A 24,883-nucleotide genomic window follows, 5' to 3' on the forward strand; every position below is an offset into this window, starting at 1 on the left:
CTGGAGCAGCCTGATGTTCTGTCTTCTCTATTAGGGGACCAAAGATCCAGGTACCAGTTCCCCTGCTTTTTCGTATTTACCCTGTTCCAGCCCTGAGTCCTAGAGTCTTACCTAAGATCTTTTATGTCCTGACTGTGAATTTTCATTAAGGGAGGAGGAAAGTGGAGGCAACAGAACCAGTGAAACCAGCACAGAGCAGTGAAGAAGGTCTGGACCTCCCAGCCTCCCTCCCTCCCTCTGTCTTTCTGTCTCTCTCTCTCTTTCCCTCCCTCCCTCTCTCCTTTTAAAAATATTTCTCCTGCATTTTCTCTCTCATACATGTTTTTGAAAGTCTTCATATACTCAAATCTCTTCAATATTTAAATGTATTTAACAATCCCTCCAATCTTTAATGCACAGTTTTCAAAGTGCTGTCATGTGCTCTGCTGCATATGACTCTTCAGTCTGCGGGAAAGGTTTTATGAGTAAAATGAGGAGGCTCAGAGAGATTGTGTGCTCTCCTCAAGGTCACACAGCTAGGGAGCAACACAAGAGGTACTAACGGCCAGGTTTCCAACACTGTGTTTGGAGCCCTTAGCTAAACCATACCTACATTCGCTCCACTGAGCCACAACACAGAGGGTTTGTGTCTCTAAGACCGTTTTGTCTGATCACTCAAGTGGCCCACTGACCCTTATAGACTCAGAGCACTGTTTCCCAAAAGTTGGATCAAAATCACTGGGGGATTGCTAAAAACGAGTGCGTTCTCAGAACAGACTTACTGAATCATCTCAAGGAAGGGACGGACCTGAACCTCTTAAAATGAGCATTGCAGGTGATTCTGATGCACCCCAAAGTGTGGGGGACACTTTCTTGAGGCCAAGAAAGTGGATGGGCCAGTGTCCTTGAGCGTCCTCTAGCTGTCCCCAGCCCTGTTACCTGCCTTCCTTCCACACTTCTGTCAGGAGGCATCTCAGAGGGCGTTGAACTCCAGGCACCAGGCTGGTTAGGGATGGGGCTCAGCCAGTCCTGAGCACTTTACGTGTATTTTCTCATCCTTCCTCCTGACAATCACACCTCAGGGCAGGTATCACTAGCGTCAGGTAGGGGTAAACTTTAAGTTTCCTATTTTATTGTGTAGGATTAAATTGGATTTTTAACAGTTATTGCAAACTTTCTATATATAAATGAAAAAAATTAACATCATCATTTATGATAGATTCAGAGTACTCCACTGATTTAAAGGATTATATAATTTTTAAAAAACAGGTTTATTGAGATATAAATCAATACCATTAAAACTCACCCACTTAGACCTGTTGTATGGCACAGAGAACTCTGCCCAGTATTCTGCGATAATCTATGTGGGAAAAGAATCTGAGAATGGATATGTGTATAGTATGTGTGGCTGGGTCCCTTTGTTATACAGCAGAAATAATCAAAGCCTTGTAAATTAACTATGCTTCAATAAAATGTAAATAAAAGAAAACAAAGTCACCCACTTAAAGCCTACAATTCAACGGTTTTAATTTATTCACAGAATTGTGCAGCTATCACTGCAATCTAATTGTAGAACATTTTCATCATTAAGAAAACCCATAACTATTCAGTCACTCCCATTTCTCCCCTCCCACAGCTGCTGGAAACCACAAGTCTGCTTTCTGTCTCTATGGATTTGCCTATTCCATAATAAAACAGACTCTAAAGTTGAGTGTTAATATTGTTTTCTACATTTTTGCTATTAATACAGGGCTCTGGTAAACAGCTAATATATATATATATACACATATATATATATGTGTGTGTGTGTGTGTGTATTACCATTATATTCTTAAGATAAATTTCTAGAACTAGAATTTTTTTAATCAAAAGCATATCCTTATTTATTTCCAAAGTCACAAAATGACATTGTTGGGTGTACACTTTTCTATTTGTTGATGGGAAAACACTCAGTAATATGGAGAAAATATTATCATTATGCTTTAAGAAAAAATATATTCTTTCTTGGTAAAAACAACAACAAAAACAGTGTGTGTGTGTGTGTGTGTGTGTGTGTGTGTGTGTGTGTGTGTGTGTGTGAAAAGGGATTTTATAGCATATTTCTATGATCTTCAAGAAATATAAAGTTAAATTTACAAAAAACCTGGAAGAGCAAGTTTAAGTAGTCTGGCATTCTCCTCAGTGTTCATTTCTAGGATAAAAGCCAAAAGTTTCTGGATCTCAAGTATCTTCAGTAACTATCAGTAGAGTTTGTGACTGTTGTCCTTGCTTCTCTGAGAGAGTTCTTTCTCCGTATTGGTGGTGTAGCTCCCCAAAGTCCATTTGGCTATTTCTTTGAGGTACTAATTTTATTTATTTTTTTAATTTTTTTAATGTTAAGATTTTATTTACAAAGCTTCTTTGTTGTACAGAAAGTATAAATGCTGTTACAATTGTGGTGTAACTCTTAGCTACAGATGGTTGACTCACCAATCACAGCTATCCGTGCTAGAGGCACTAATTTTAAAACTTCTCTATCTTGATTTACAAGAAAGTAATGAAAACTGTGAAAATTGAAATATGTTTCACAGATCTGATTGACAAGGACAAATGAGTCTGACACTTTCCATGACATTAATTTGGGGAGCACAAGTTGAAACCATCTCCTGAGAGGACACTCTGGTAACATCTGTGAAAAAGGAAAGTGTATATTCTTTTCCGTAGCTAGAAATATATCTAAAAACGTAGGTATGGAGATAGTCACTGCAGTATTGTCTGTAATAGGGAAAACAGGAAAAGAACTAAATAGTCATCATTAGAGTCATCAATGAAAAATATATACAATACAGTCATAAAATTCAATAGTATGCAGCTTTTTAAAATAGTGAACATCTTGACTTATAGAATGATCTCCAGCACACTGCTGAGTAAGAATGACTTAATGAGAAAACAAAACTGGAAGAATTTCACCAAAATGATAACAGAATCTGGAGTGGTATTTACATTTTTGATATTTTCAGTATTGCTTGAAAATTCCATAATTTTTTATAATCAAGAGATTGCAGGAGCTCCTGTCGTGGCGCAGTGGTTAACGAATCTGACTAGGAACCATGAGGTTGCAGGTTTGATCCCTGGCCTTGCTCAGTGGGTTAAGGATCCAGCGTTGCTGTGAGCTGTGGTCGGCTTGGATCCTGCATTTCTGTGGCTCTGGCATAGGCTGGCGGCTGCAGCTCTGATTTGACCCCTAACCTGGGAACCGCCATATGCCACAGGAGTGGCCCAAGAAATGGCAAAATGACAAAAAAAGAGATTGCAATATAGTAAAAAATCATTTTTATTTGGAAAAAATTCAGGGACTATTTTAAAATTTTTATATTTAAGGGTGTTGGTTATTAAAATATTATTATAAAATACAAATAGAAGGGTAGTTGCTGTAACTATCTATCTATGCACATACATAAATACATATACACATACATACACATACTCTCTTTTGCTTAAAATCCTTTAAGGCTCCTTATTTTTAAAAACCCTAATAAGATGCATGATCTGGACCCTGCTGGCCTGCATAACCTCGTATCTCACCACTCTCCTCCTCAGTCCAGCTACACTGGCCTGCATGTGGTTTCTTAAACACAGCAAGCCCTTCTCCACCTCAGCGCCTTTGCACACACATCTCTTTGTTTGCAAGTCTTCTTGCTCAGGACTCCAAAAGACTTTTCTCATCCTTCATGTCTCAACATAAAAGACTTCAGAATGTGAAGGTGGTTATCTATTTCTACATGGTGGAATTAAATCTAGTCTATTTATATTCTTTTTTATTTTTAATTTTTAATCTACATGAGACTTAAAATGAAAAAGGCACAATAAATCATTTTAATTGTTAATACCTTCAAAATGGTTTTGGTAAGATAGGAAACACTGAGCTAATGTTTTCTGCTAAATAGACCGCAGTCCCAACACCATTTAGTAATGCACCCCTTACCTGCCGGTTTACAGTATTGCCATAATAGTCTGCTCAATCTTACATGTACTCATCCCCATTTATAAAGTTATTTCCAGCTCTATTGATCTGCTCACTCCAGCTCCAGTACCACGTGGTTTCAGAGTCCTTCGTATTTGGCAGAATAAAGTGTTCCTTTTCTAACACTCTTTTCAATATCGTCATGGTTTATTTTCACATTTATTTCTAGATGAAACTTAGTCTTTATTTGCCCCAAACAAAACTTTGGATAGGTTAAATAAATTTTAGATTAATGCAGGAGAATAGGCTGCTGTGCAATACCTTATCTTTCTATCTAGAAATTAGTAAATCTATTCACTTATTATTTAAATGGAGAAATGGAGAATGGAAGGTCTTGCCTAATTCTTGTTAACATCTCAATGCTTACATTATTTTGTTGATAATGTGATTGTTCACATTGTATTTTCACCTGATGACTATTTACTATTCACCTGTTATAATATTTATAACAGGAATAGGCAATCTTTATTCAATGCCCCACTATGTTCCAACACAGTGTTAAGCGCTCTGTCGCTTAATTTTATTCTTGCCACAACTCACTCTTTACAAGAAGCAAGCAAGTCTTAAAGAGCTCAGGAAACTGGTCTGAGGTTTCATAGCAAGTGACGGAGCTCAGACATGAACTCCAGAATCTGAAATCTTCATCTTAAGTCTTAATCACTGCACTATATGGCTTACTGGACCCACTTTCAGTTTTGGGTCATTCCATTGTGTGATTGCTACTTTACTGCGGTTGCTTTTTATTTGGAATGGCATTTCAGTTGATTGCCTTCGATTTCCTAGATACACCAGACTGTCAACAAATAATGGTAATTTTTCCTTCTCCTTTCCAGTATTTTTACTCTCCACTCCTTTTGTCCAATTGTACAAAAGCCCTTTCCTATAATGCGTACACCTGTTTTAAATATCATTTAAAATCTATTCAATATCATGATATACTAATCATTAAAACATTTCAAAAGATCATAAGATAAGATTTTAAATAAGACATAGACATTATTCCTCTAATATTGAGTATGTCAGATTAGAAGTTGCTAGAATGATTAAGTTGCACAGAGATTTTTTTCCATGTTATGTGTTTGTGCCTGCTATTATTTTGTTGTTAATCTATACTATAAATATTACAAAAAAATTTAGTCCAAGATATTTCAATGCTGAGAAAATAGTTGATTTTGCTTATGTGAATGTCCTTGATTAATTGAGGGGGACGTAGGAAACAAATGTTTGCTGGTGCTGATGTTGCAGGCAGTTGGAGAAATGGATGGAGGCGACCAGAGTGGACTTTCCGAGTTCCCACTCCTGGGGATCTCAGAGTCCTGGGCAGCAGCGGGTCCTGTTTTGGATGTTCCTGTCCATGTACCTGGTCACAGTGGTGGGAAATATGCTCATCATCCTGGCCATCGGCTCTGACTCCCGTCTGCACACCCCCATGTACTTCTTCCTGGCCAACCTCTCCTCCACTGACCTCTTCTTCGTCACCAACACCATCCCCAAGATGCTGGTGAACCTTCAGTCCCAGAACAAAGCTATCTCATATGCAGGGTGTCTGACACAGCTCTACTTCCTGGTCTCCTTGGTGACCCTGGACAACCTCATCCTGGCCACAATGGCATATGACCGCTATGTGGCCATCTGCCAACCCCTCCACTATGTCACCATCATGAGCCCTGGGCTCTGTGCTTCACTCCTCGCCTTGTGTTGGGCACTCTCTGTCCTCTACGGACTCACCCTCACCCTCCTCATGACCAGGGTGACCTTCTGTGGGTCCCGGAATATCCACTACATCTTCTGTGAGATGTATGTCCTGCTGAGGCTGGCCTGTTCCAACACCCAGGTCTTTCACACATCACTGATTACCACCGGCATCTTCATCTTCCTCACCCCCTGCGGGTTCATGATCACGTCCTACGTCCGGATTGTCAGAGCCATCCTCCGAATACCCTCAGCCTCGAGCAAATACAAAGCCTTCTCCACCTGTGCCTCCCATCTGGCTGTGGTCTCCCTCTTCTACGGGACACTTGGCATGGTCTATCTGCAGCCCCTCCACACCTACTCCATGAAGGACTCAGTGGCCACAGTCATGTACGCGGTAGTGACCCCCATGATGAACCCTTTCATCTACAGCCTGAGAAACAAGGACATGCATGGGGCTCTGGGAAGACTCCTCTTAGGGAAAGTCTTCCGGAGGTTGACATGAGGATAATTTTGGAAAGTGCATTATCCTATGTGGTATATAGGATAGATCCAGCTCAGAATGAACTCATATGTCTATGATGAAAACATATGTGTAACCCAAGGTCCACCAAACCCCACCAGCCTTGGCAATAAATAGGGTCCCACTAATACTTATAGTAGAGGTTTGCAGTAACAAAACCTTCAACTTATCTGACCATGGGACCACAGTGCCACCATCTCAGACTTTCCCAGTTGTGGCCTGGGGAGGTGGGCAGTGTCTCTCATGTTCTCTAGCACACATCCATGCGTGGTCTTGAGCTCTGGCCTTCTCTATGGCACCTGCTGTCTGTGAGCCATTTGTAGAAGACACCTGCACTAACGCCACTGCAGGTGCCTGGAGTGAGGCGCCCCTTTCCTGATGCTCTGCTGGGCACAGTCACGCTGCCTCAGTGCTAACCCACAGTTCCTGCTACTCAGGCAAAACCTGTGCAAAAGTTCTTCTTATATATCTTTAATTTCACCTTTTTAAAAATGTGGCTACTAGGAAAATTTAAATTATATATGTGTCTCAGGTTTAGTTTCTATAGCATGGCATTGCTTTAGATGATATCGTCTTCCTCCAAAAAGGATTTATTTTGCTTCTGGCAGGCAGTGGGGATAGGCATAGATCACTTTCATTCAGTCTAGGGTTGAACTGATGCAGAGTGAAGTTTCATTGCTTGTGAGGGTTGGCCTATTTCCTGTTATGTGTTACTTCTAGGACTTGGCGTGTTAAGAGTCCCCATTGAGGGCCTGGAGTATTTACCATCCTTTCCCCTTTGTCAGGACCCTAACTCCAGTTTTTGTCTCTCCAGCTGCAGAAACCTGCTAACATCTCTGCTCATTTCTTAGCCTCTTGGCTGCACCTTTTGCTCTCAGCCTCTCTGCCCCTGTGTTGGAATCACCATATGCCTTGTAGAGGAAAGCAGTGCAACTGCCAACACAAGCTCTTTGGAATTCCTTTCTCTCTCCTGGGTTTTGGCCCCTCCAGGCAGCTCTTGAGTGTTTCTCAGGCTTCTGAGGGCAAGAATGTTTCTTTGCTTGACCTGAAGCAAATGTCTAGAGTGGCTCTTCTGTATCAGGGTTTCTAAAGGAAATTAAGTTCTAGTAGCCTAAAGTATCCATTCTTTGCAATGAAGTAACTTTTGGCCTGTAAACCTAGAGTGTTGCCAGCTATGTAGCCTTGGGATAATTGCAGAAGTAGTCACTCAAACTATTTTATGTAGGGCAGGATTCTGTCATGGAAATCCAGTGGAGACATGCTGGTAGAAGGGTTCTTGTTAGACTAACTTCGGTCACATGCCCATGTAGACCCATCACTGGGGCCAGGCCAGTGAGACGTGCTGGTACCTCCACTCTGCAGTCACAAGTGGAACCATGTTCCCTGGAACCACCTGGATGCCAAATGGAAACTGGCATCTGTTGGAAAGATCTATCAGAAAGACCATATTCTTCAGTTTCTCCAACTATAAAGTAATATACATGATAAAAACATGTCTGCCTTACATGACTATGATAATATAAAGAAGTACTTTAACTAACATCACTTAGTTAATGGGAAGGTCAGATATGAAACACCAGCCTGATTTTAACACTGCGGGGTTTGTTGTTGTTGTTGTTGTTGTTTTGTCTTTTTGCCTTTTCTAGGGCCACTCCCGTGGCATATGGAGGTTCCCAGGCTAGGGGTCCAATCAGAGCTGTAGCCGCCAGCCTACGCCAGAGCCACAGCAAGGCAGGATCTGAGCTGCATCTGCGGCCCACACCACAGCTCACGGCAACGCCGGATCCTTAACCCACTAAGCAAGGGCAGGGATCAAACCCGCAACCTCATGGTTCCTAGTTGGCTTCGTTAACCACTGCGCCACGACGGGAACTCCTGGATAGCAAAACTTTTGAATAGAGTTACTTAGTATTATACAGATTAAAGTGAGAGTATATTTATAAAATGTAATGATTTTGTTTTAGTGTAATTGATAATAAGTTGTTTTGATAGGGAGAAAAAGATCATAAATGTTCACCACAGGCAATTATCAAATCAAATCAAATATAAACTTCCGGTTTCCACTTCAACATATAAAGCGCTTGGAAGATGTTACTCTCATCCTCACAGTAAGAAAAAGATAATCTGAAAAGCAGCAACTCTTCTTGGATCTGTCAGATAATTGAGGTCACAAGAATGTGAACTTAACCTTTGCTGTTGTAAACCACTGAGATTTTAGGGGCTTTTCATTACACAATGTAACCTGGCCTATTTTGCCTGATACAGATGGGAAAAATCCAGGCAGGTAGTGAAGAGAAGGAAGTGATTTTCTTGGAGGAGAAAGATGAACAGTAGAATAGAATAATCCTTGTCACTGGGCCCATGATTTAAGACAACACTTCACTCTGAACTAGAGGGACTCTCATGTCCCCAAACAGAAGAAAACTTCACAGAAATAATATTCTTGGTTACTTAGGCTGTGATTAACCAACTAGCCCTTCCCTGTAGGACACTGCTATCCAGACCTACAAGACTTCCAAATCATCACCTTTGCCTGGAAACTGAGCACAGCCAAAACCAGGGTAGCCACTTTCCCCAGGAGCATGCTCTGCAGAACCTAACTCCATATCTCCCTATCTTGCTTGTTTTTCTCTACAGCACTTATCGCTATGTGATATGCCATATATGATACTTGTTCATTGTTTGCCTCCCTTTGTTAGAATGTGAGCTGCATGAGTGCAGAGACTTATGTCTGTTCTGTTGACCAGTGCCCTAGAAGAGTGTCTGGGTCACAGGAACAATTCACTAAATATCCATTGTGTGAATAAATGAATGAACTATGTAGGGTTTCTTTGCAGGACAAACATCACACAAATCTTCAGGCACCGGAAGACAGAAAAATGGTTATGGACCATTTTTCAAGGTTACTTCCACCATGGGAAATTTTCCCCAACCCAGAAAGGGCAGGAAAGGAGGGGTCCTCTCATCTCTCAGGCCAGTGACCGCCTCCCCACAAGTACCCGCCACAGGGCGCGCTGAACATCAGGGTTTCTAAGGCTGTAGATAAGAGGGTTCAGCAGGGGGTTGATAACTGTGTTGAAAACCCCAACCCCTTTATCCTTGTCTGAAGCTTCCTCTGAACCTAGACGCATGTAGCTAAAGATACCAGTCCCATAGAAAAGGCAAACCACAGTGAGGTGGGAGCCGCATGTGGAGAAGGCTTTCTTCCTGCCCTCTGCTGAACGGATTTGTAGAACTGCAGCTGCCACATGGATGTAGGAGGTGATGATGAGAACCAAAGGTGCACCTGCCATAATAAAACCCACACCAAAGAGCAGCAGCTCATTGAGCTGGGTGCTGGAGCAGGAGAGCTGGAAGAGCTGTGGGAGGTCACAGTAGAAGTGATTGACCTCACTGGGGCCACAGAAGTTGAGGGTGGATATGGCAACAGTGTGGGTCAGTGCATTGGTGAAGGCACAAGCCCAGGACACAGCCACCAACATCCTCTGGACCATCTGGCTCATGCGGCTGCTGTAGGTGAGGGGTCGGCAGATGGCCAAGAATCGGTCATAGGCCATGGCTGTCAACAGGAAGCAGTCCATCCCAGCTAGAAGGTGGAAGAAGAAGAGCTGGGAGAGGCAGGCTTCATAGGAAATTGTACGCTTATGGGACAGGAGACGACCCAACATTGCAGGAACAGTGACAGTGATACATCCAATATCCAGAGCTGATAGGTTCCCCAGGAAGAAGTACATGGGGGTGTGGAGTGTGGGCTCCACCAGGATGGCCGCCAGGATGCTGAGGTTGCCCCCGACCGTGAGCAGGTAGGCAAAGAGGAAGAGTACAAAGACCACAGGCTGCAGCTTTTCTGTATCCACCAGGCCTAGTAGAATTAGTTCAGTAACAGCCGTCCTGTTGTTTCCAGCTTCTGGCTCCATGAGTCTGTATAAGCAAATGTCCCAGAAGTGGAAGTTTTTGTCCACTCAGTGTACGTATTCAACATAAATGTTTTAAACGACCCACGGTAATTTCCTAGGTGTCTGGTTGGTGGTTTTCCCACTCCCCAGGCCACACCTCGCTCACTCACTCACTTCCTCCATCACTCCGTGCCTTTATCCTACCTTTGGCGGAGATGCCCCCACACCCCTAGCACTTTGTCCTTCCCATCGTCTCCCAGCTTAAAAATGTCAGACTACTTGGGAAAATAAATTAAGATAAAAACAGACGTCCTCTCTTAATGTAGTTGAGAGTAAAATGGTGAAATGGAATTAGCGCAAACTAACAAGCAGATTTCAAAATTGAAAAAGTAATGCTATTTCCTGAGAAATATCTAGAAAGCATTTGAAAACAACCTCAGTTTCAAGACTTGTAGGAATATTGAAGATCAAGCAAAAGTATGGCAAGCATCAGGGAGAAGATACTCGTGATTACGGATGTCAGTTACTCGAGCCATTTCTCCAAAGTAAGGTATATACTCTGAAGTATGAATTTAAAATCCTTTAATTGGAATTCCTGCCATGATGCAGTAAGGTAAGAATATAACTTCAGCAGCTTGGGTTACTGAGAAGGTGCAGGTTTGATCCCTTGCCCAGTGCAGCAGGTTGCAGCTGCAGCTCAGATTCAATCCCTGGCCCAGAAACTTCTGTATTGCAATGGATGCAGCCATTAAAAAATACCATGGTCAATAACTTGCTAGTATTATTGTTGTTAATTAAAGCTTTACATAAGACATTGAATAACAGCTTAACTTAAAATTATTCTTTAAATAGTCTCTGCTGCCTTCCTCTGAAATCAAAATTGTAAGCATGACAGGTGGGGTGGATGCTGCTAGTGCAGTTAGTTTTCTGCATGGCAAAACCACCCATATTCCATTTGCCCTTGACTCAGGCATGGTCGATTGACCAATGGCTCTGAGTAGAAGTCCTCAAAGGGAGCAGGTACATAAGTAGAGCTAGATTGAGCTAAGTTTTTCGGATCCTTTAATAAACTCTTGAGCAAAAAACATCACTGTCACTCTATTCCCCATGGAATAGGTGGAGCTAGGGCTTCACTAAGCGTAATGCTATTGCCTTGCATAGACTACAGAAGTGGGGAAGCAGTGAGAGTCTGGTAACTCTAACAGAAGGGAAAGGGAGATGAGAGCCTGAGCTCAGGTGGAAAGTTGGATGCAGTGATCTCTTAACATTCTAAGATCACATGATCAGTGACATAAGGGGATTATCTTCAGGCCTGATCATCACTGCTGAACTTGGTAACTGGTAAATGCTTTGCAAGTAGGTGAATCGATGGATAACTTTCTTACACGTTAGAGAACTACTACTCTCTGTTTTACCTTCTGGGTCTATTTTAACCCATGCATTGGATTGTAACCCTATGATTTTCTAATCTCCTTGCTCATGTTTTCCGTACTTTCAGTGACTTCCCTCCAACTCCACATGCCCAAGTATTTCAAGAGTTGACTCAAATGCTGGTTTCTGAATGAATCCTCCCTGGAAACTGCCCCATCTCAAAAGGATTTCTGTCTCTGTTTCTGTCTCTGTCTCTACTAAGCTGCCACTACACATTATCTCATGAAACATTACTCCTTCCCGTCTAGATAAGTCATTTTTCTGTAAAGCACCTCTCCCCTACTTCTCTGTAAGCAACTTAAGGATAGAATACATGTTTGACTCCGTTTTCCAGTAACAATTCTTATCTTAGTACTTCACAAATAGTAAGTATGTAATTATCACTTAAATAACTAAAAGGATGGACAAATGTCCAGAGGAATTCAGAGGAATTCATCAGTATGAGCTGGAGTGGTGATGAAAGACTTTCTGGAAGTTTTGGAATTTGGTGATGAAAGACTTTCTGGAAGTTTTGGAATCATACTGTTTTGGATTAGTATGATTCAGGGAAGGTGTAAGGGCAAGTGCAGGTGCAAGGTTGCTGAAAGGACTACTGCTTTCCTTTGTTTTGATGGAACAAGCAAGTAATGTAGCAGCAGTCCACACCCTGATATGTTTATTTTCATATAAACTACTCAAAAAAATAAGACCCTTAGGAAGGGTATACCTTACAGATGACCAAGTTACGGCCAGAGAGAGGAGAGCAACAAGCCTTGGACGACCAGAGATACAGCTTGCTTGAAATCAGTGGGATTCTGGGATGACCTCTGGTCATCCAGAGACATCTGAGTGTCCGATGGACATCACACCCATCACTGAGGATTACCACTCTCAGGGCTTTATAATGAGCCTCAGGTTCTCCCTTCTGGGTCAAGACAACCCCTGCGGTGGAACGCCACCCAATCTCTCCAAGCTCCCAGTAACAAAACAGCTCAGCAAAGCCTCTGACTGGAGGGAAGGTTCTAGCTGCCTGATGAAGTGGGTCCTGGGTGGCAAACTGGACTCAGTGGAATCACCTCGTACTCATTCCTAAGAGTAACAGAGAACAGGCATGTCAAAGAAAGGGGGCGTGGACAAAGAGCCCAGAAAAGGAGCCAGGATCTTTGGGTTACACTTCCAGATCTTCTAAAAATTCTTTCATTTTTAAGGACATCAGTTGCATCAAGTGCAAAGTCAGGTTTAAGCCGATGGCAATGGAAGCCCTGTCTCTGTTTCATAAGAGCAGAGAAAGGACCTGTAAGAGTACTCACCTTGACAAGGGCATAGAAACCAGGGAGGTTTCTTCAGGAAAGACGAGGAGCTATGCAGACCCAGTTTTCCACCCAGAATGCAAGGGGCCATATGAGAAAATGAGGAAGATCATAGGGTTATCTTCTCTATGGTATCATTCCTTGGTGGCTTCAGAAATTAACTCTCCCAGGAAGGAGCAGACAGACAGGGACAGAGACAGCTGTTTTGTAAACAACACAAGCCCTTCATAAATACAGCAACAATGCCTTACAACTTCTAGTATTTACACTTTTTTAAAAAAAGTTTTTAATCGCTAGCCTTGGCTTTATGGCAGGTAGTTAAGGCAGGTGATACAGATTCCACTAATGTTGGCGTCACCGAAGACTGCAGGACTTGTCCATCCTCTTAAAGTCACCCAGGAAGTGAGGTGCAACTGAGGCCAGATACAGGTCTCCTGGGGGAGTGGTTTTCTTTCTCAGACATCAACCCCAAACAGAGCCTTTGAGCAGAGACAAGCTAATTTCCAGATTTGGAAATCTTGGACCTGGGGATGAGGAGGAGGCCCCAGAAGAGAGGCAAGAGGGAGCTTTCTTCAAACCAAGTTTTCTAATGAGTCCTCAGGAATGTGGTACATTCTCCCTTAAGGCCTTATTAGTGGGGCCACTGGGACTGTGTCTTGTGGATCCTGTAATGATTCTGGAGGTGGTGGAAGAAGAGCTATATTGAGCTAGAAGGACTCTCGGGAAGTTGCCTTCTAGTATGATTGTCCAAGCCAGGCCCTTAGAAACTGAAAGCCCTGGTGAAGGTCACAGATTAATAAACAGAAGATGTGGGGAGGGTGATAAGTGTGTTCTTCCAGCTCCTATACCTATCAGTAATTATTCACCCAACACGCCCTCTCCCAAGAGAGTGTACGCTCTCCTCCCACCTGGAGCAATCGGAAAAACACTGAGACAGACCTGTTCCTCTGGTTATTAGTAATTTGACTTTGGACAAGTTGCTGCACCCTTTTGAACCTCAGTTTGCTCACCTGTGAACTGAGCATATCCTCTACCTCAGAGCAAAATTATTAATAGAGATTCATTAGGCTGCTGCAAAAATTATTAATAAAGATTCATTAGGCTGCGGGTAGAGCTTCCACAAGATGCCAGTATATCAACACACCAATTGATAACATCGATGAGTGCTTGTTATATACATGGGAAAATGCTGAGAACTTCACAAGCCTGGGACTGCCATCAGTTCGTCCAACAATTCTATAAAGTACATTGCAGCAGACACAGTAGATGTTTGGACTCCCATCTTGCTAGGCATTTCTTCTGATTTCAGTTGTGGCTGGGTTGGTCTGTTCCCTGGAGGCTTCTGCTTGTTGCAAATCTATAGGATGTAGCCTCTTCCTTGGGCTCCTCTGACGCAGTGAACTATGTGAGACCTTACCAGGTCTGAGCACTTGTGGGGCTCCGAGCGAAGAGGGCAACTCAATGATAAGAGATAGGAGCCACTGGATAAATGCCCCCCCCTCAGACAATTCTAGGAGGTGTTCTATATGCTCTTACACAAACAAATCTCTACTGCCCATAGCAGGGACTTTGGTAGTGAGCCCCTCAGCCAGGGACAGTTCTTCCTCCTTTGCCTCACTCTCTTTATAACCCCAGGCTTGCTCCTTGGGACCAGCTCTCAAATAAATAAACTTACTTTTTCTCCCTGAGATGATTTCCCATTTAAATCACCCAAACAACTTGTCTCAGGCTTTGCTTTGTCAGGAACCCAACTAAGACAGCTTGTACTGGGAGCCGCCCTAGGAAGCATCTCCTCCACGTGAAATGCTGGGCCTGGGCTGCTTGGAGTAAATGAGGTTGCTGATAACTCCTCGCATAATCACCAAGACTCACTTCTGATAGACTGAGACGAGATACAAGTGGAAGAGGAAACTCTGGGTTATGTGTTAGCTCTAGGACATGAACATTAGGAGAACCAATGGTAATTATGGGAATTGTGGGGTTCGAATAATAAAGGATGACTTTTTAAAATGTTCTTGGAATCCTTAAACAAACGGAACAGAAGGCTCAAGCCAGGGGTATATAGTGAAAGCCAGAAAACTCCCATGGCAGCATTCAGTGCGACATTAATCTTCTGCAGGTACAAGGCAGACAGCACTGAAAGCCTGGCCTGGGAGCTGACTGACAGGGTGACAGGGCTGCAAGGGAGGCCGAATGTGTGGCTTAGTTGCTTGTCCTATGCTGAACCCAGTGCCCTGATAGGGAAGGAGGGAGACCTTGAGTCCTGGGTGGGGATGTTTGAGGGGGTGCGCATGAGAATTTTGAATACTCAGACTGTCCTGAACCCACCTGGCTGGAAAAATCATCCCTTTCTTCTTGCTAGAGGAGATCAACCTTCTCTGGCCTGAAGATCATCCAGAGATCTCACGTGAAGCAGGTGCTTTACACGACGATGCCTGCCCTCCTCCGGAACGTCTCCCAGTTTTCCTCAGTGCTTCCAAAAGAATTAGGGTTAGGTCTCAGCATATTCTGAGAAAGGAAATCCCATCCATGTCCAAGAGGAAATCATTCATGCATTGAAAATAATTCCCATACCTAGCTGTGGTAGGCCCCAAAAGATACGCAGGTCCTAATCCCTGAAATAAACTTTAAACATAGTAAAAAGGACTTTGTAGATGTGACTATTAGGGGTCTTCAATCTGGGGAGATCATTCTGGACTATCCAAGTGGGCCCTGAGTGTAATCACAAGAGTTCCTGTAAGAGAGAGGTGGAGAGATATCTGACCACAGAAGTGAAAAAAGGCAGTGTAATGGAAATAGAACCTGGAGTGATGTGACCACAAGCCAAGGAATGCCAGTAGCCGCTAGAAACTGGAGGAAGCAAGGAACAGATTTCCCTCTGGAGTCTCCCAAAAGAACTCTCCCAGCTGACACCTTGAAGTTAGACCTGTAGGAACCCATTTTGGGCTTGTGTCCTCTAGAACCATAAGGGAATACATTTCTGTTGTTTTAAGTTGCTATAGTTGTGGTAATTTGTTACAGCAGCAGTGGGAAACTAATACACTGGATCTCACAGTCTCCTACTTAGACCACAAAGCTTCCATAAAAGCACTTTTTTGTCCAAATTAATGTTGCTAAGGGGGGAATACGAGTGAGGGAACCTCCTCTTCTGCCTTCTTGCTATTACAATATAATCTCGCATACACTATATGTATGGTCAAGCTTACACTTTATGATATTGGGGCAGTTTTTTTCAATGGGGGAAAAGTTACAGTATACACAAAAATAAAAATTTTATATATTAAATATTTGAAAAAGAAATGTAAAAGTACCAAAAAAGCATCACTGACAAATATTTATACAGCATTTAGATGGAAAAGTCGTTTTTTTCTAAGCGTGACACAAAACAAATTAAACTTCATAAAAATATCAAATTTAGCTTGAGTGAGAGATGCCCTAAAAAGTTAAAGACAAATGGGAAATTGGGGAATACATTTGTAACATAAATGGCAAAGAGATACTATCCTAAAACATGAAGTGTTTCCATTTATCATTAAGATAAAATTGTTCCCAAAGGGCCAAAACTATGAACAGGCAATTTTGAAAGAATAAATCACAAAGAAATATGTAAAAATCTATCCAACCACACTCATAAACCAAAAAATTCAAATAAAAAAATGCATTAACCTACTTATCAAAGATAAAACACCCAGTGAAGCCAAGTGAGATAAGAAGTATTCTAATAAACTGCTAATCAAGGTATAAAATGGTGCACATTTTTTTGGCAAACTGAAAGGCAGAATATTTACCAATTTTTATTTTATTTTTTAAATTTATTTTCATGATGCAAAGTATCTTTTCTTTTTTTGATCCTCCTCTTAGAAAAAATTTTAAATTATAGTTGATTTACAGTGTTTCTTCAATTTCTGTGGTACAGCAATTGACCTGACCACACACAGTTCCCTGTGCTGTACAGTAGGCCCCCACTGCCTATCCATTCCAAATGAAGACAATTTTTAAATCTGCATTTCCTTAGCATGAGTGTGCACACACACACATCACTTTTATGAATTTAACCAGTAGAACTGATTTCAGATGTATGGAAAGATTTATACTAAATAAGGACACTAATTCCATTATTTGCAATTGCAAATAGGAAATAATTTATATCAACAGGGGTTTGGTTAAAGAGATTATAGTTTATACATAAAATGGAATGCTCTGAAGCCTTTAGATCTGTAGGTTGACATGTGAAGAGTTATACTAGGTTGGAGTTTTCTGGTGGTGCAGTGGGTTAGGGATCTGGCATTGTCACTGCAGCAGCTTGGACCAAGGCTGTGGCATGGGTTCAGTCCTTGGCCTGGGAACTTACACGTGCTGTGGGTACATCCAAATATGTCTAAAAATAAGAGTCATACTAGGTAATGCGGAAAGGGAAAAAACAGATTATAGAACAGTATAGTGTTTTTGCATATGTTTGTGTGTGTGTGCATTTGTTTGGAAAGCTAAACAACTGTCAACCGTTGTTCCTTTTAAAAATGGGATTATTGTGGGAATGGTGTAAAAGAGTGATAACATTCTGTATTTTTTGAACTTTTACAACATGATATATTAAATGTATGATACAATTTTTAAGTAGCAAAGAGATTCCCAGTTTGGAGTGAAAAAGAAGAGACAAATTCCAAGGGAAAGGAATCTCTCCAACTGTTAAAGAAATCCTATGATCTGGGTGGGTGGACAGAATGCTGAGAACCCTGTCCTTGGTCAGCCTTTAGGAAGCTGAGTGAGCTGATCTAGCCCGCCCAGGGATGCCACCACACAGAATCATCCCTTGAGGCTTGAGATGAGTGTTCAGATGGAAGAAAGGCCAGAGGCACAGGGGTCTGGGGAGTAAACAAGAAACTCTGTTGTGCAGCAGTGTTCAAAGTGCTGGTGGGTAGAAGCGAGGGTGGACTTTGTTGTAACACTTCAGGGTAAACAGTGAGACTGTCTTTCTGTTCATTCAGATGAGTAGTAGATCAGAGAACAATAGGGGTGAAGAAAACCTCAACGATTACTTTGTGCCTCTCTCAAGTACATGCCCAGAGAAACTGAAGGACCTACTCAAGGTCGAGAACATTGTGGGTGAGGGGAGGTGATGAGCTGAGAACCATGTGTCAGGTCTTCCTTAGCAGTTTTCTTGACCCTGGAGGAAGCTCACTCTTTGTAACCCTGAGTTTGTAACACCGAAGTTTGGTGACTAAAAAAGGACCAGGAAATAGCCATTTCCCCCCATGTTTTTGATGGTATTGGCCAGCATGATCCTAAAGACATGAAATAAATTGGTAAGTTAGGTGGTTAGTCATAAACTTGGATGATATTTTAGAGATGAGGGTATATAAAATAACCAGATTCTTTCTCTCCTCTTTTCCCACCTGATAAACCTTCTTTCTGACATCCTAGGAACATCTTCTGCTTAGAGGAAGATAAAAGGAGTTCCCCTGTGCACATTTGAGCACTTTTAGCAAAACTTAAAATAGTACATCATTCTTGGTAGAGAGGATGGACTACAATGATGGTGTTAGAGCTGCCAGGACTGGTTATTGCTGGATGATATAGAAAAGGAAGCCCGAATCGCTCATGCTTAACCCACTGATTTTATTACATCATTTCCTTCCTCTGATCTTTCAACAGTCTCAAGGCATCTTATCCAATTTCTCCATTTTTTTCCTCATCTTCCACGCTTATCGCTCTAAATCCCGTTTGCTTGCAGTTCTATCCCATCTCTCCTTGTTCCCCCTCTGTCATCCTCATTTTCCCAAACCTTCTACCTGCAATCTTGTTTTGCTTCCTTCCCTCATGTCCTTTCTCTTCTTCTCCATCTCACCCCATCCTTTCAATCCCTTGATCCTCATAAATTATCATGGAGAAGCCAAGCCTTCAGGTGCAGATCAAAGGGAAGTTCTAGGGAAATTAGTTGGGAAACATCAAGGGCACAGTAGAGATGCCAGGGCTGCGCATCTAAAGGGAATCTAGAAGGAAAATATAGCTAAATAATGACTAAAGGCTGGTAGGCATATATCACCATGTAATTTGTATTTACAGATGTGGATTTTCTTACCTAGAAAGTTTGGGTACTGAGAGTGAGAATTTAGAGAGGAATTTCATATTGGGTATTCTGGATATATTTTTTAAATGTTTAAATAGTAAGGTTATAAATGTTTATCTTTTCAAAGAATTTGAAACACATAAGGATAGCTGAGGAAGTTTCGGTTTTGTATTATAAGATTCATCATTTATGTTAATGGAGTTCTAAAATTTTGCACGGAGGGATCATGCTCCCCAGAGTTACTAGAAGATACATGACCATACAGCTTCCCATCTGTCCCCTCTACATCCTATGGTATCTTGTGTGATATGAGAGGAATGGGCTGTTTTGGGGCGGGGGGGGGGGGCAGTGGTGCTTGTAGAAGCCTTATGGGAAAGATAAAATAATCTTGATATTTAGGTCTATGTTTTATAAACAGACCAGCTACCCGAACTTGAGATAATCACATGACCCCCTAGGAAGGCTGCTGGGATACTTTTGGGAACCCTGGCTGGAAACAACCAGAGTCATTCTCTGTGAGATATGCATGTGTAAGCATTCAAAGCTTCCCAGGTTTCACTTCTCAGAAAAGGGGCACACAGTGACTGAAGTCATAGTTTGTCAAGGTTGACCTGGCAGCGCCTACACACCCATTTTCTATCACTGGGCAGGGCTTCTCTGGGAAATAAGAATGATCTACCAAAAATTCCAAATGCTCAGAGACTCAGAAGTAGTTCTGGATCATTTGTCCTAGTTACTGGCCTCAGAGGATTTCTCCTTGGGTCTAGAAAGAGAGGAATGGACACATGACCTCATCCAGCCACTGACCTCCTCCCCCTGAGTACCCGCCAGAGGGCGCCCTGGACATCAGGGTTCCGGAGGCTGTAAATGATTGGATTCAGCATAGGGTTGAGGACAGTGTTAAAAATTCCAACAGCTTTATCCTTGTCTGAAAGCTTGGCTGAGCCTAGTCGCATGTAGTTAAAGATACCAGTCCCATAGAAGATGGCAACCACAGTGAGATGGGAGCCACACGTGGAGAAGGCTTTCTTCCTTCCCTCTGCTGAGCGAATTCGTAGAACAGCAGCTGCTACATGGATGTAGGAGGTGACAATGAGAGCCATGGGGGTACCTGCCATAATAAAACCCACACCAAAGAGCAGCAGCTCATTGAGCTGGGTGCTGGAGCAGGAGAGCTGGAAGAGCTGTGGGAGGTCACAGTAGAAGTGATTGATCACACTGGGGCCACAGAAGTTGAGGGTGGATATGGCAACAGTGTGGGTCAGTGCATTGGTGAAGGCACAAGCCCAGGACACAGCCACCAACATCCTCTGGACCATCTGGCTCATGCGGCTGCTGTAAGTGAGGGGTCGGCAGATGGCCAAGAATCGGTCATAGGCCATGGCTGTCAACAGGAAGCAGTCTACACCAACCAGGAGATGGAAGAAGAAAAGCTGTGTGAGGCAGGCTGCGTAGGGAACTGTGTGCTTGTGGGACAAGAGACGACTCAACATTGAGGGGACAGTGACAGTGATGCACCCAATGTCCAGCACCGACAGGTTCCCCAGGAAGAAGTACATGGGGGTGTGGAGTTTGGGCTCCACCAGGATGGCCGCCAGGATGCTGAGGTTGCCCCCGACTGTGAGCAGGTAGGCAAAGAAGAAGAGTACAAAGACAGCTGGTCGCAGCCCTGGTGTCTCCACCAAGCCCAGCAGGATGAACTCAGTTACGACTGTTCCACTGGCCCCAGATTTTGGCTGCCTTAGTTCCTGCAAGGAAATATCCAAGGAGATGAGGAATCATTTTTCTCAATATATTTTGAATAAATTTTATTCAAAAAGAAGAAACAGAGTTCCTTCTGCATGCTGACCACTGAGCTCGCCCTCTTGAAGTAAAGACATTCCCCCTCCCCAGGCCACACAGCACTCGTTAACTCTATCACTGCAGTTTATCGCCACAGCTTTGCCTCATTCACAGGCACGTGGGAGTCCTTTCCCAATGTAAGCATGTATCAAATCATCATGTAATTCTTTAAATACGTTACAGTTTTATCTGTCGATTACACCCCTATTAAGCTAAAAAAGAACATTTTATAAGCTAAAACATGAAAAGTCCAGGAACAGATCTAAAGTAATACAGGCATTTAGTGTATAATATAGGCAGCATCTTAAAGGAATGGGAAAACATATTATTTAATAAATGCTTTAGGGCGATAACACAGCTATCTGGAAAAACAGAACTTGTATACATATCTCATATATTTTGCAAAAATAAATTCTAAATGGATCAAAGATTTAAATGTAAATATTAAACCATATAGTTATTGGGGGAAACGGGAGACTTTTAATAGTGCATATATGACTCAAAATGTAGAAATATTTTATCAAAATGGACAAATCTATAAAAATTCAAAAATTCTGACAAATTAGCCAAGTGTAACTACATCCCCCCAAACCACATTCTCTCTCTGCTTCCGGGTTAGGATTGGCCACACGGGGAATTTACACGATAGCTGTAAGGCAGACGTGAGAAGGGGAAAGAGCACTCTGGCAACACCTTCCAAATTACAAACGTATTTTTCCTTTTACCTGGCAGTTCCGCTTCTGGGAATTTATCCAATAGATATATGGCCACTTATAAGCAATGATGTATGTGTGAGCTTATTTGTTGCAGCGTTTTTGTAATACCAAATAATTGCAAATAACCTGTTTATAATAGAGGGTTTACTAAATTAATTATGGAATATTCTTCCAATGGAATATTTTACAGCTGTAGGAAATAGCTCTGTCCGTGCTGATTTGAAAGATATCAAATATTATTAAATGTAAAACAGTTTGTAGAATATATACACCATATAGTGCGCTTTTGCCTTGCATTAAAAAGGAGGGAAAGACACAGATATACAAAAATCCATTTATTTCCTTTATACCATTGATATATATTGGAGAAAAACATACTGCAAAACATATTAAAAAAAAAACTAAAAAGTGAAATTCTTATAACGTTAGATGACTAAAGCAGAATGCAAAACTACCCAACATGGTATCATTTCAATATTAACACAAATACACACATGCACTAGAACACACACAGAAAGTAGAAGGAAATAACCAAACCTTATCAGTGGTGTGAGTAATTAAATGGATGGTTTATATCATCTTTCTTCTACTCTATTTTCTGATTTGTCTGTAACTGATAGAGATTTTTAAGAATATTTTATGAAGTACCGCTTCCTGAACATGATCATGACATAGCTGCTGAGTCTCAAATCACAATAAACTAATTGAACAAAAGAGACACCAGGAGTTCCCATCGTGGCTCAGCAGTTGATGAACCTGACGAGCATCCATGAGGACATGGGTTCAATCCCTGGCCTTGCTCGGTGGGTTAAGTATCTGGCTTTGCGGTGAGCTGTGGCGTAGGTCACAGACGTGGCTCGGATCCAGAGTTGCTGTGGCTGTGGCAGCTACAGCTCCGATTCAACCCCTAGCCTGGGAATCCCCATATGCCGCGGGTGTGGCCCTAAAAAAAAGAGAGAGAGAGAGAGCGAGAAACCAGAAACCTTTTCCCCTATACTAGCTGCTGTTCAGGCTGTCCCAGTATCTTAGATACTGACTGACTTCCTTGGGACATTCTCTGACAAAATCACAGCTAGCAGCTGTTAGGAGACTTACACTGGGTTAGCCACTGTGCACAGTGTAAGTGCTTTGCATGTGGTTATCATTCCTCACAACCTCCCCAGGAAATGGATACCGTTTTTACAGAAAGAACATGAGTCACCGAAAGCAAGCGGCTGAAGGCAAGGTTATAACCTGGGCATTCTGATTCCAGAGACCCCACTCTTAACCTTTACACATACAGTCAAGGCACCTCAAGGATCAGAAACCCACGTTCTTCTCCAGCAGTTCTCTCTCAGTCTCTTTTTGACCCATTGTTATGACTCAGAGATCCACTCCCATACTCACGGAAGCTGTGCCCTTGTAGATCACGCGGTCTTGCCTTGGAGGTTGCTGTAGCTCGAGTCCAAACTAGTGCCTAGTGCCTAGTGTGGGGTCATTTCCCTTTTTATTTTAACCCCTGTCATCAGATTGCAAACTCTGTGGCTTCCTATGTTTCCCCCATTGAATAGCCTTCTTTCAGTGTCACATGGTCAAAGTCTTCAAGACTCGGTCGAATGCTGTCTCCCCCAGAAATGCCTCCTTGGTCTGTGTCCATTTTAAGGCAATGTTCACACCTTCAACATTCCCTTTAATTTTATTCTACATGGCATGTACCACTATGCCTTCTACCACAATCATTTATTGACATAGTGTAGCTCCTCCAGTTCAATTTTTTTTTTCTTTTTAGGGCCGCACCCATGGCATATGGAGGTTCCCAGGCTAGGGGTCGAATCAGAGCTGTAGCTGCTGGTCTACACCATAGCCACAGCAACGCAGGATCCAAGCTGCTTTTTTGAACTACATCATAGTTCATGGCAATGCCGATCCTTAACCCACTGAGCAAGGCCGGGGATCGAACCTGCATCCTCGTTGATGCTAGCCAGATTCATTAACCGCTGAGACATGACGGGAACTCCACTTCCACTTCAATATAAGGATGAGATTTACGGCTCATTCAACTTTAGGAACTGTATGCATAAACTCATTTTAATTTTGCATTGTTTCATAAATAAATGAAAAACTGCACTGGTTGACAAAGAGGTTTCCTGACAAAGAGGACATCATTGTGGGCTATGGTAGTGAGGAAAGGGTTTCTGGACAAGTGAGAATGTGTGGTAAACTTTGAAGGACTGATTTGATTTGGAGGAGGTTCAGAGTCAAGTGAAAGGCACAAGCCGTCCTCTGTAGGGATAACTCCCCCATTTGTCTAGATGGGCATGTAGAGCTTGTGGCAATCTGTACACTGACACACAGCTCTTTATGTAAACTTCCTGCATTTTCTACAGTTGGAAGATATAGTTATCAAAAACAAGTAAGTCATGAGCCAGAATAATATGCTCCCCTAGTAGCTTCTGTCCAGACTTCAATCAACAAGGGACAAAGCTTACATGAAATCTCCTTAAAGTCTGGTTGTTCACCAAACTGTACAATCAGGGCATCTGTGGCTGATGGAATCACAAGAATGATCATTAGTGAGAAGGCTTCTGGATCACCATTCTGGAGGGTCCACGTGTCCCAGGCTTCCCTCTTGTGCTGTGACCACTCCCTCCTCTGAAATTCCAATAGGTCCTTCATGCACTAGGGTTGGTCTTAGGGACTCGGTCAAGCTTCTCAGAAAGGGTTATATTTTGGGCAGGAAAGTGAAATACTGAACCTCCTCCCACTCACCCCAACAAAAACCAGTTCATCTACAAAAAGGGGGCACTGGTAAAGGTGCCTGGAAGAGAAAACTCAATGGTTAGTCTTAGCTTTTCTACTCACCTGATACGTCATCCTGAGCAGGTCTCTTATTTGTGCTTTTGAGACTTTGGTTGCTGCATCAGTAAAACCATGAGGCTTGACTTACTCAGTAACAATTAAAGTTCCTTCCCGGTTACATGGAAGCAGAGGGAGGGCCATGAAAAACTCACTTTTTTATGGCACAGTGCCCAGCAAGGTTTCACGGAAATGGCTGTAAAAAGGGGGAAAAAATCTGCACAAGCTCAGTCCACTACCTGGAGGCAAGGGAGGGGCTATATATACAGAAAAGAGATAGAGAGGCTGAGATCGTCTCTGTCACGGGACTTTTCCACATGACAGTTTTATCATCTTGGGACCTGGAAATGAGCCCACAAAGGATAAGGAGGAGATGGGGAAAGCTAAGGACAGGTAAATAACACAAGCCCTAATAAATACTGTAGTGGTAAAGCAGTGGGGCCTCACACCTCTGCGGTGACTCAATTTTTTCAAACATCCTCATCACCATCCCCCACGTTAATACCGTAATAACTCCATTTAACAGATGGGGACATGGGGGAACTGTCTGCTTCCCCAAAGTCACGTGGGAACTAGAAGTAGAGACAGGACGGAATCTGGTCCCCAGACT

At 42.5% G+C, this 24,883-nt stretch overlaps 3 protein-coding genes and 1 pseudogene across 5 annotated transcripts in view; 2 read left to right on the forward strand and 2 right to left on the reverse strand.

The window, feature by feature from the left end:
• Window positions 1-24,883, forward strand: part of LOC100517239 (olfactory receptor 3A10) — a 179,489-nt gene that overhangs the window by 119,131 nt on the left and 35,475 nt on the right. The window lies entirely within an intron of this gene.
• On the forward strand, window positions 5,204-8,315 carry LOC110256090 (olfactory receptor 1D2-like; annotated as a pseudogene). The gene has a single exon (XR_014821626.1). The product of XR_014821626.1 is annotated as an olfactory receptor 1D2-like (transcript).
• On the reverse strand, window positions 8,293-15,432 carry LOC100514488 (olfactory receptor 3A2). The gene has a single exon (XM_003131843.4). The coding sequence runs from the start codon at window positions 10,112-10,114 to the stop codon at window positions 9,167-9,169; it is 948 nt and encodes a 315-aa protein (XP_003131891.1). The 5' UTR covers window positions 10,115-15,432; the 3' UTR covers window positions 8,293-9,166.
• On the reverse strand, window positions 18,408-24,490 carry LOC100517605 (olfactory receptor 3A1). Its single transcript, XM_021066312.2, has 2 exons — window positions 24,280-24,490; window positions 18,408-20,628 (listed from the first exon to the last, which is right to left on the reverse strand). Exons 1-2 carry the CDS (start codon window positions 24,289-24,291, stop codon window positions 19,672-19,674), a joined length of 969 nt encoding a protein of 322 aa, XP_020921971.2. The 5' UTR covers window positions 24,292-24,490; the 3' UTR covers window positions 18,408-19,671.

The sequence above is a fragment of the Sus scrofa genome, chromosome 12 (assembly GCF_054392235.1).
Source record: "Sus scrofa isolate SSC_HxYL_T2T_F1_AM1 chromosome 12, Sscrofa_HxYL_maternal_Yorkshire_Landrace_v2.0, whole genome shotgun sequence".
NCBI lineage: Eukaryota > Metazoa > Chordata > Mammalia > Artiodactyla > Suidae > Sus > Sus scrofa.

Bases quoted from the DNA above. Each gene is read 5' to 3' on its own strand.
- LOC100514488 (XM_003131843.4), bottom strand. From the start codon at position 10,114: ATGGAGCCAGAAGCTGGAAACAACAGGACGGCTGTTACTGAACTAATT.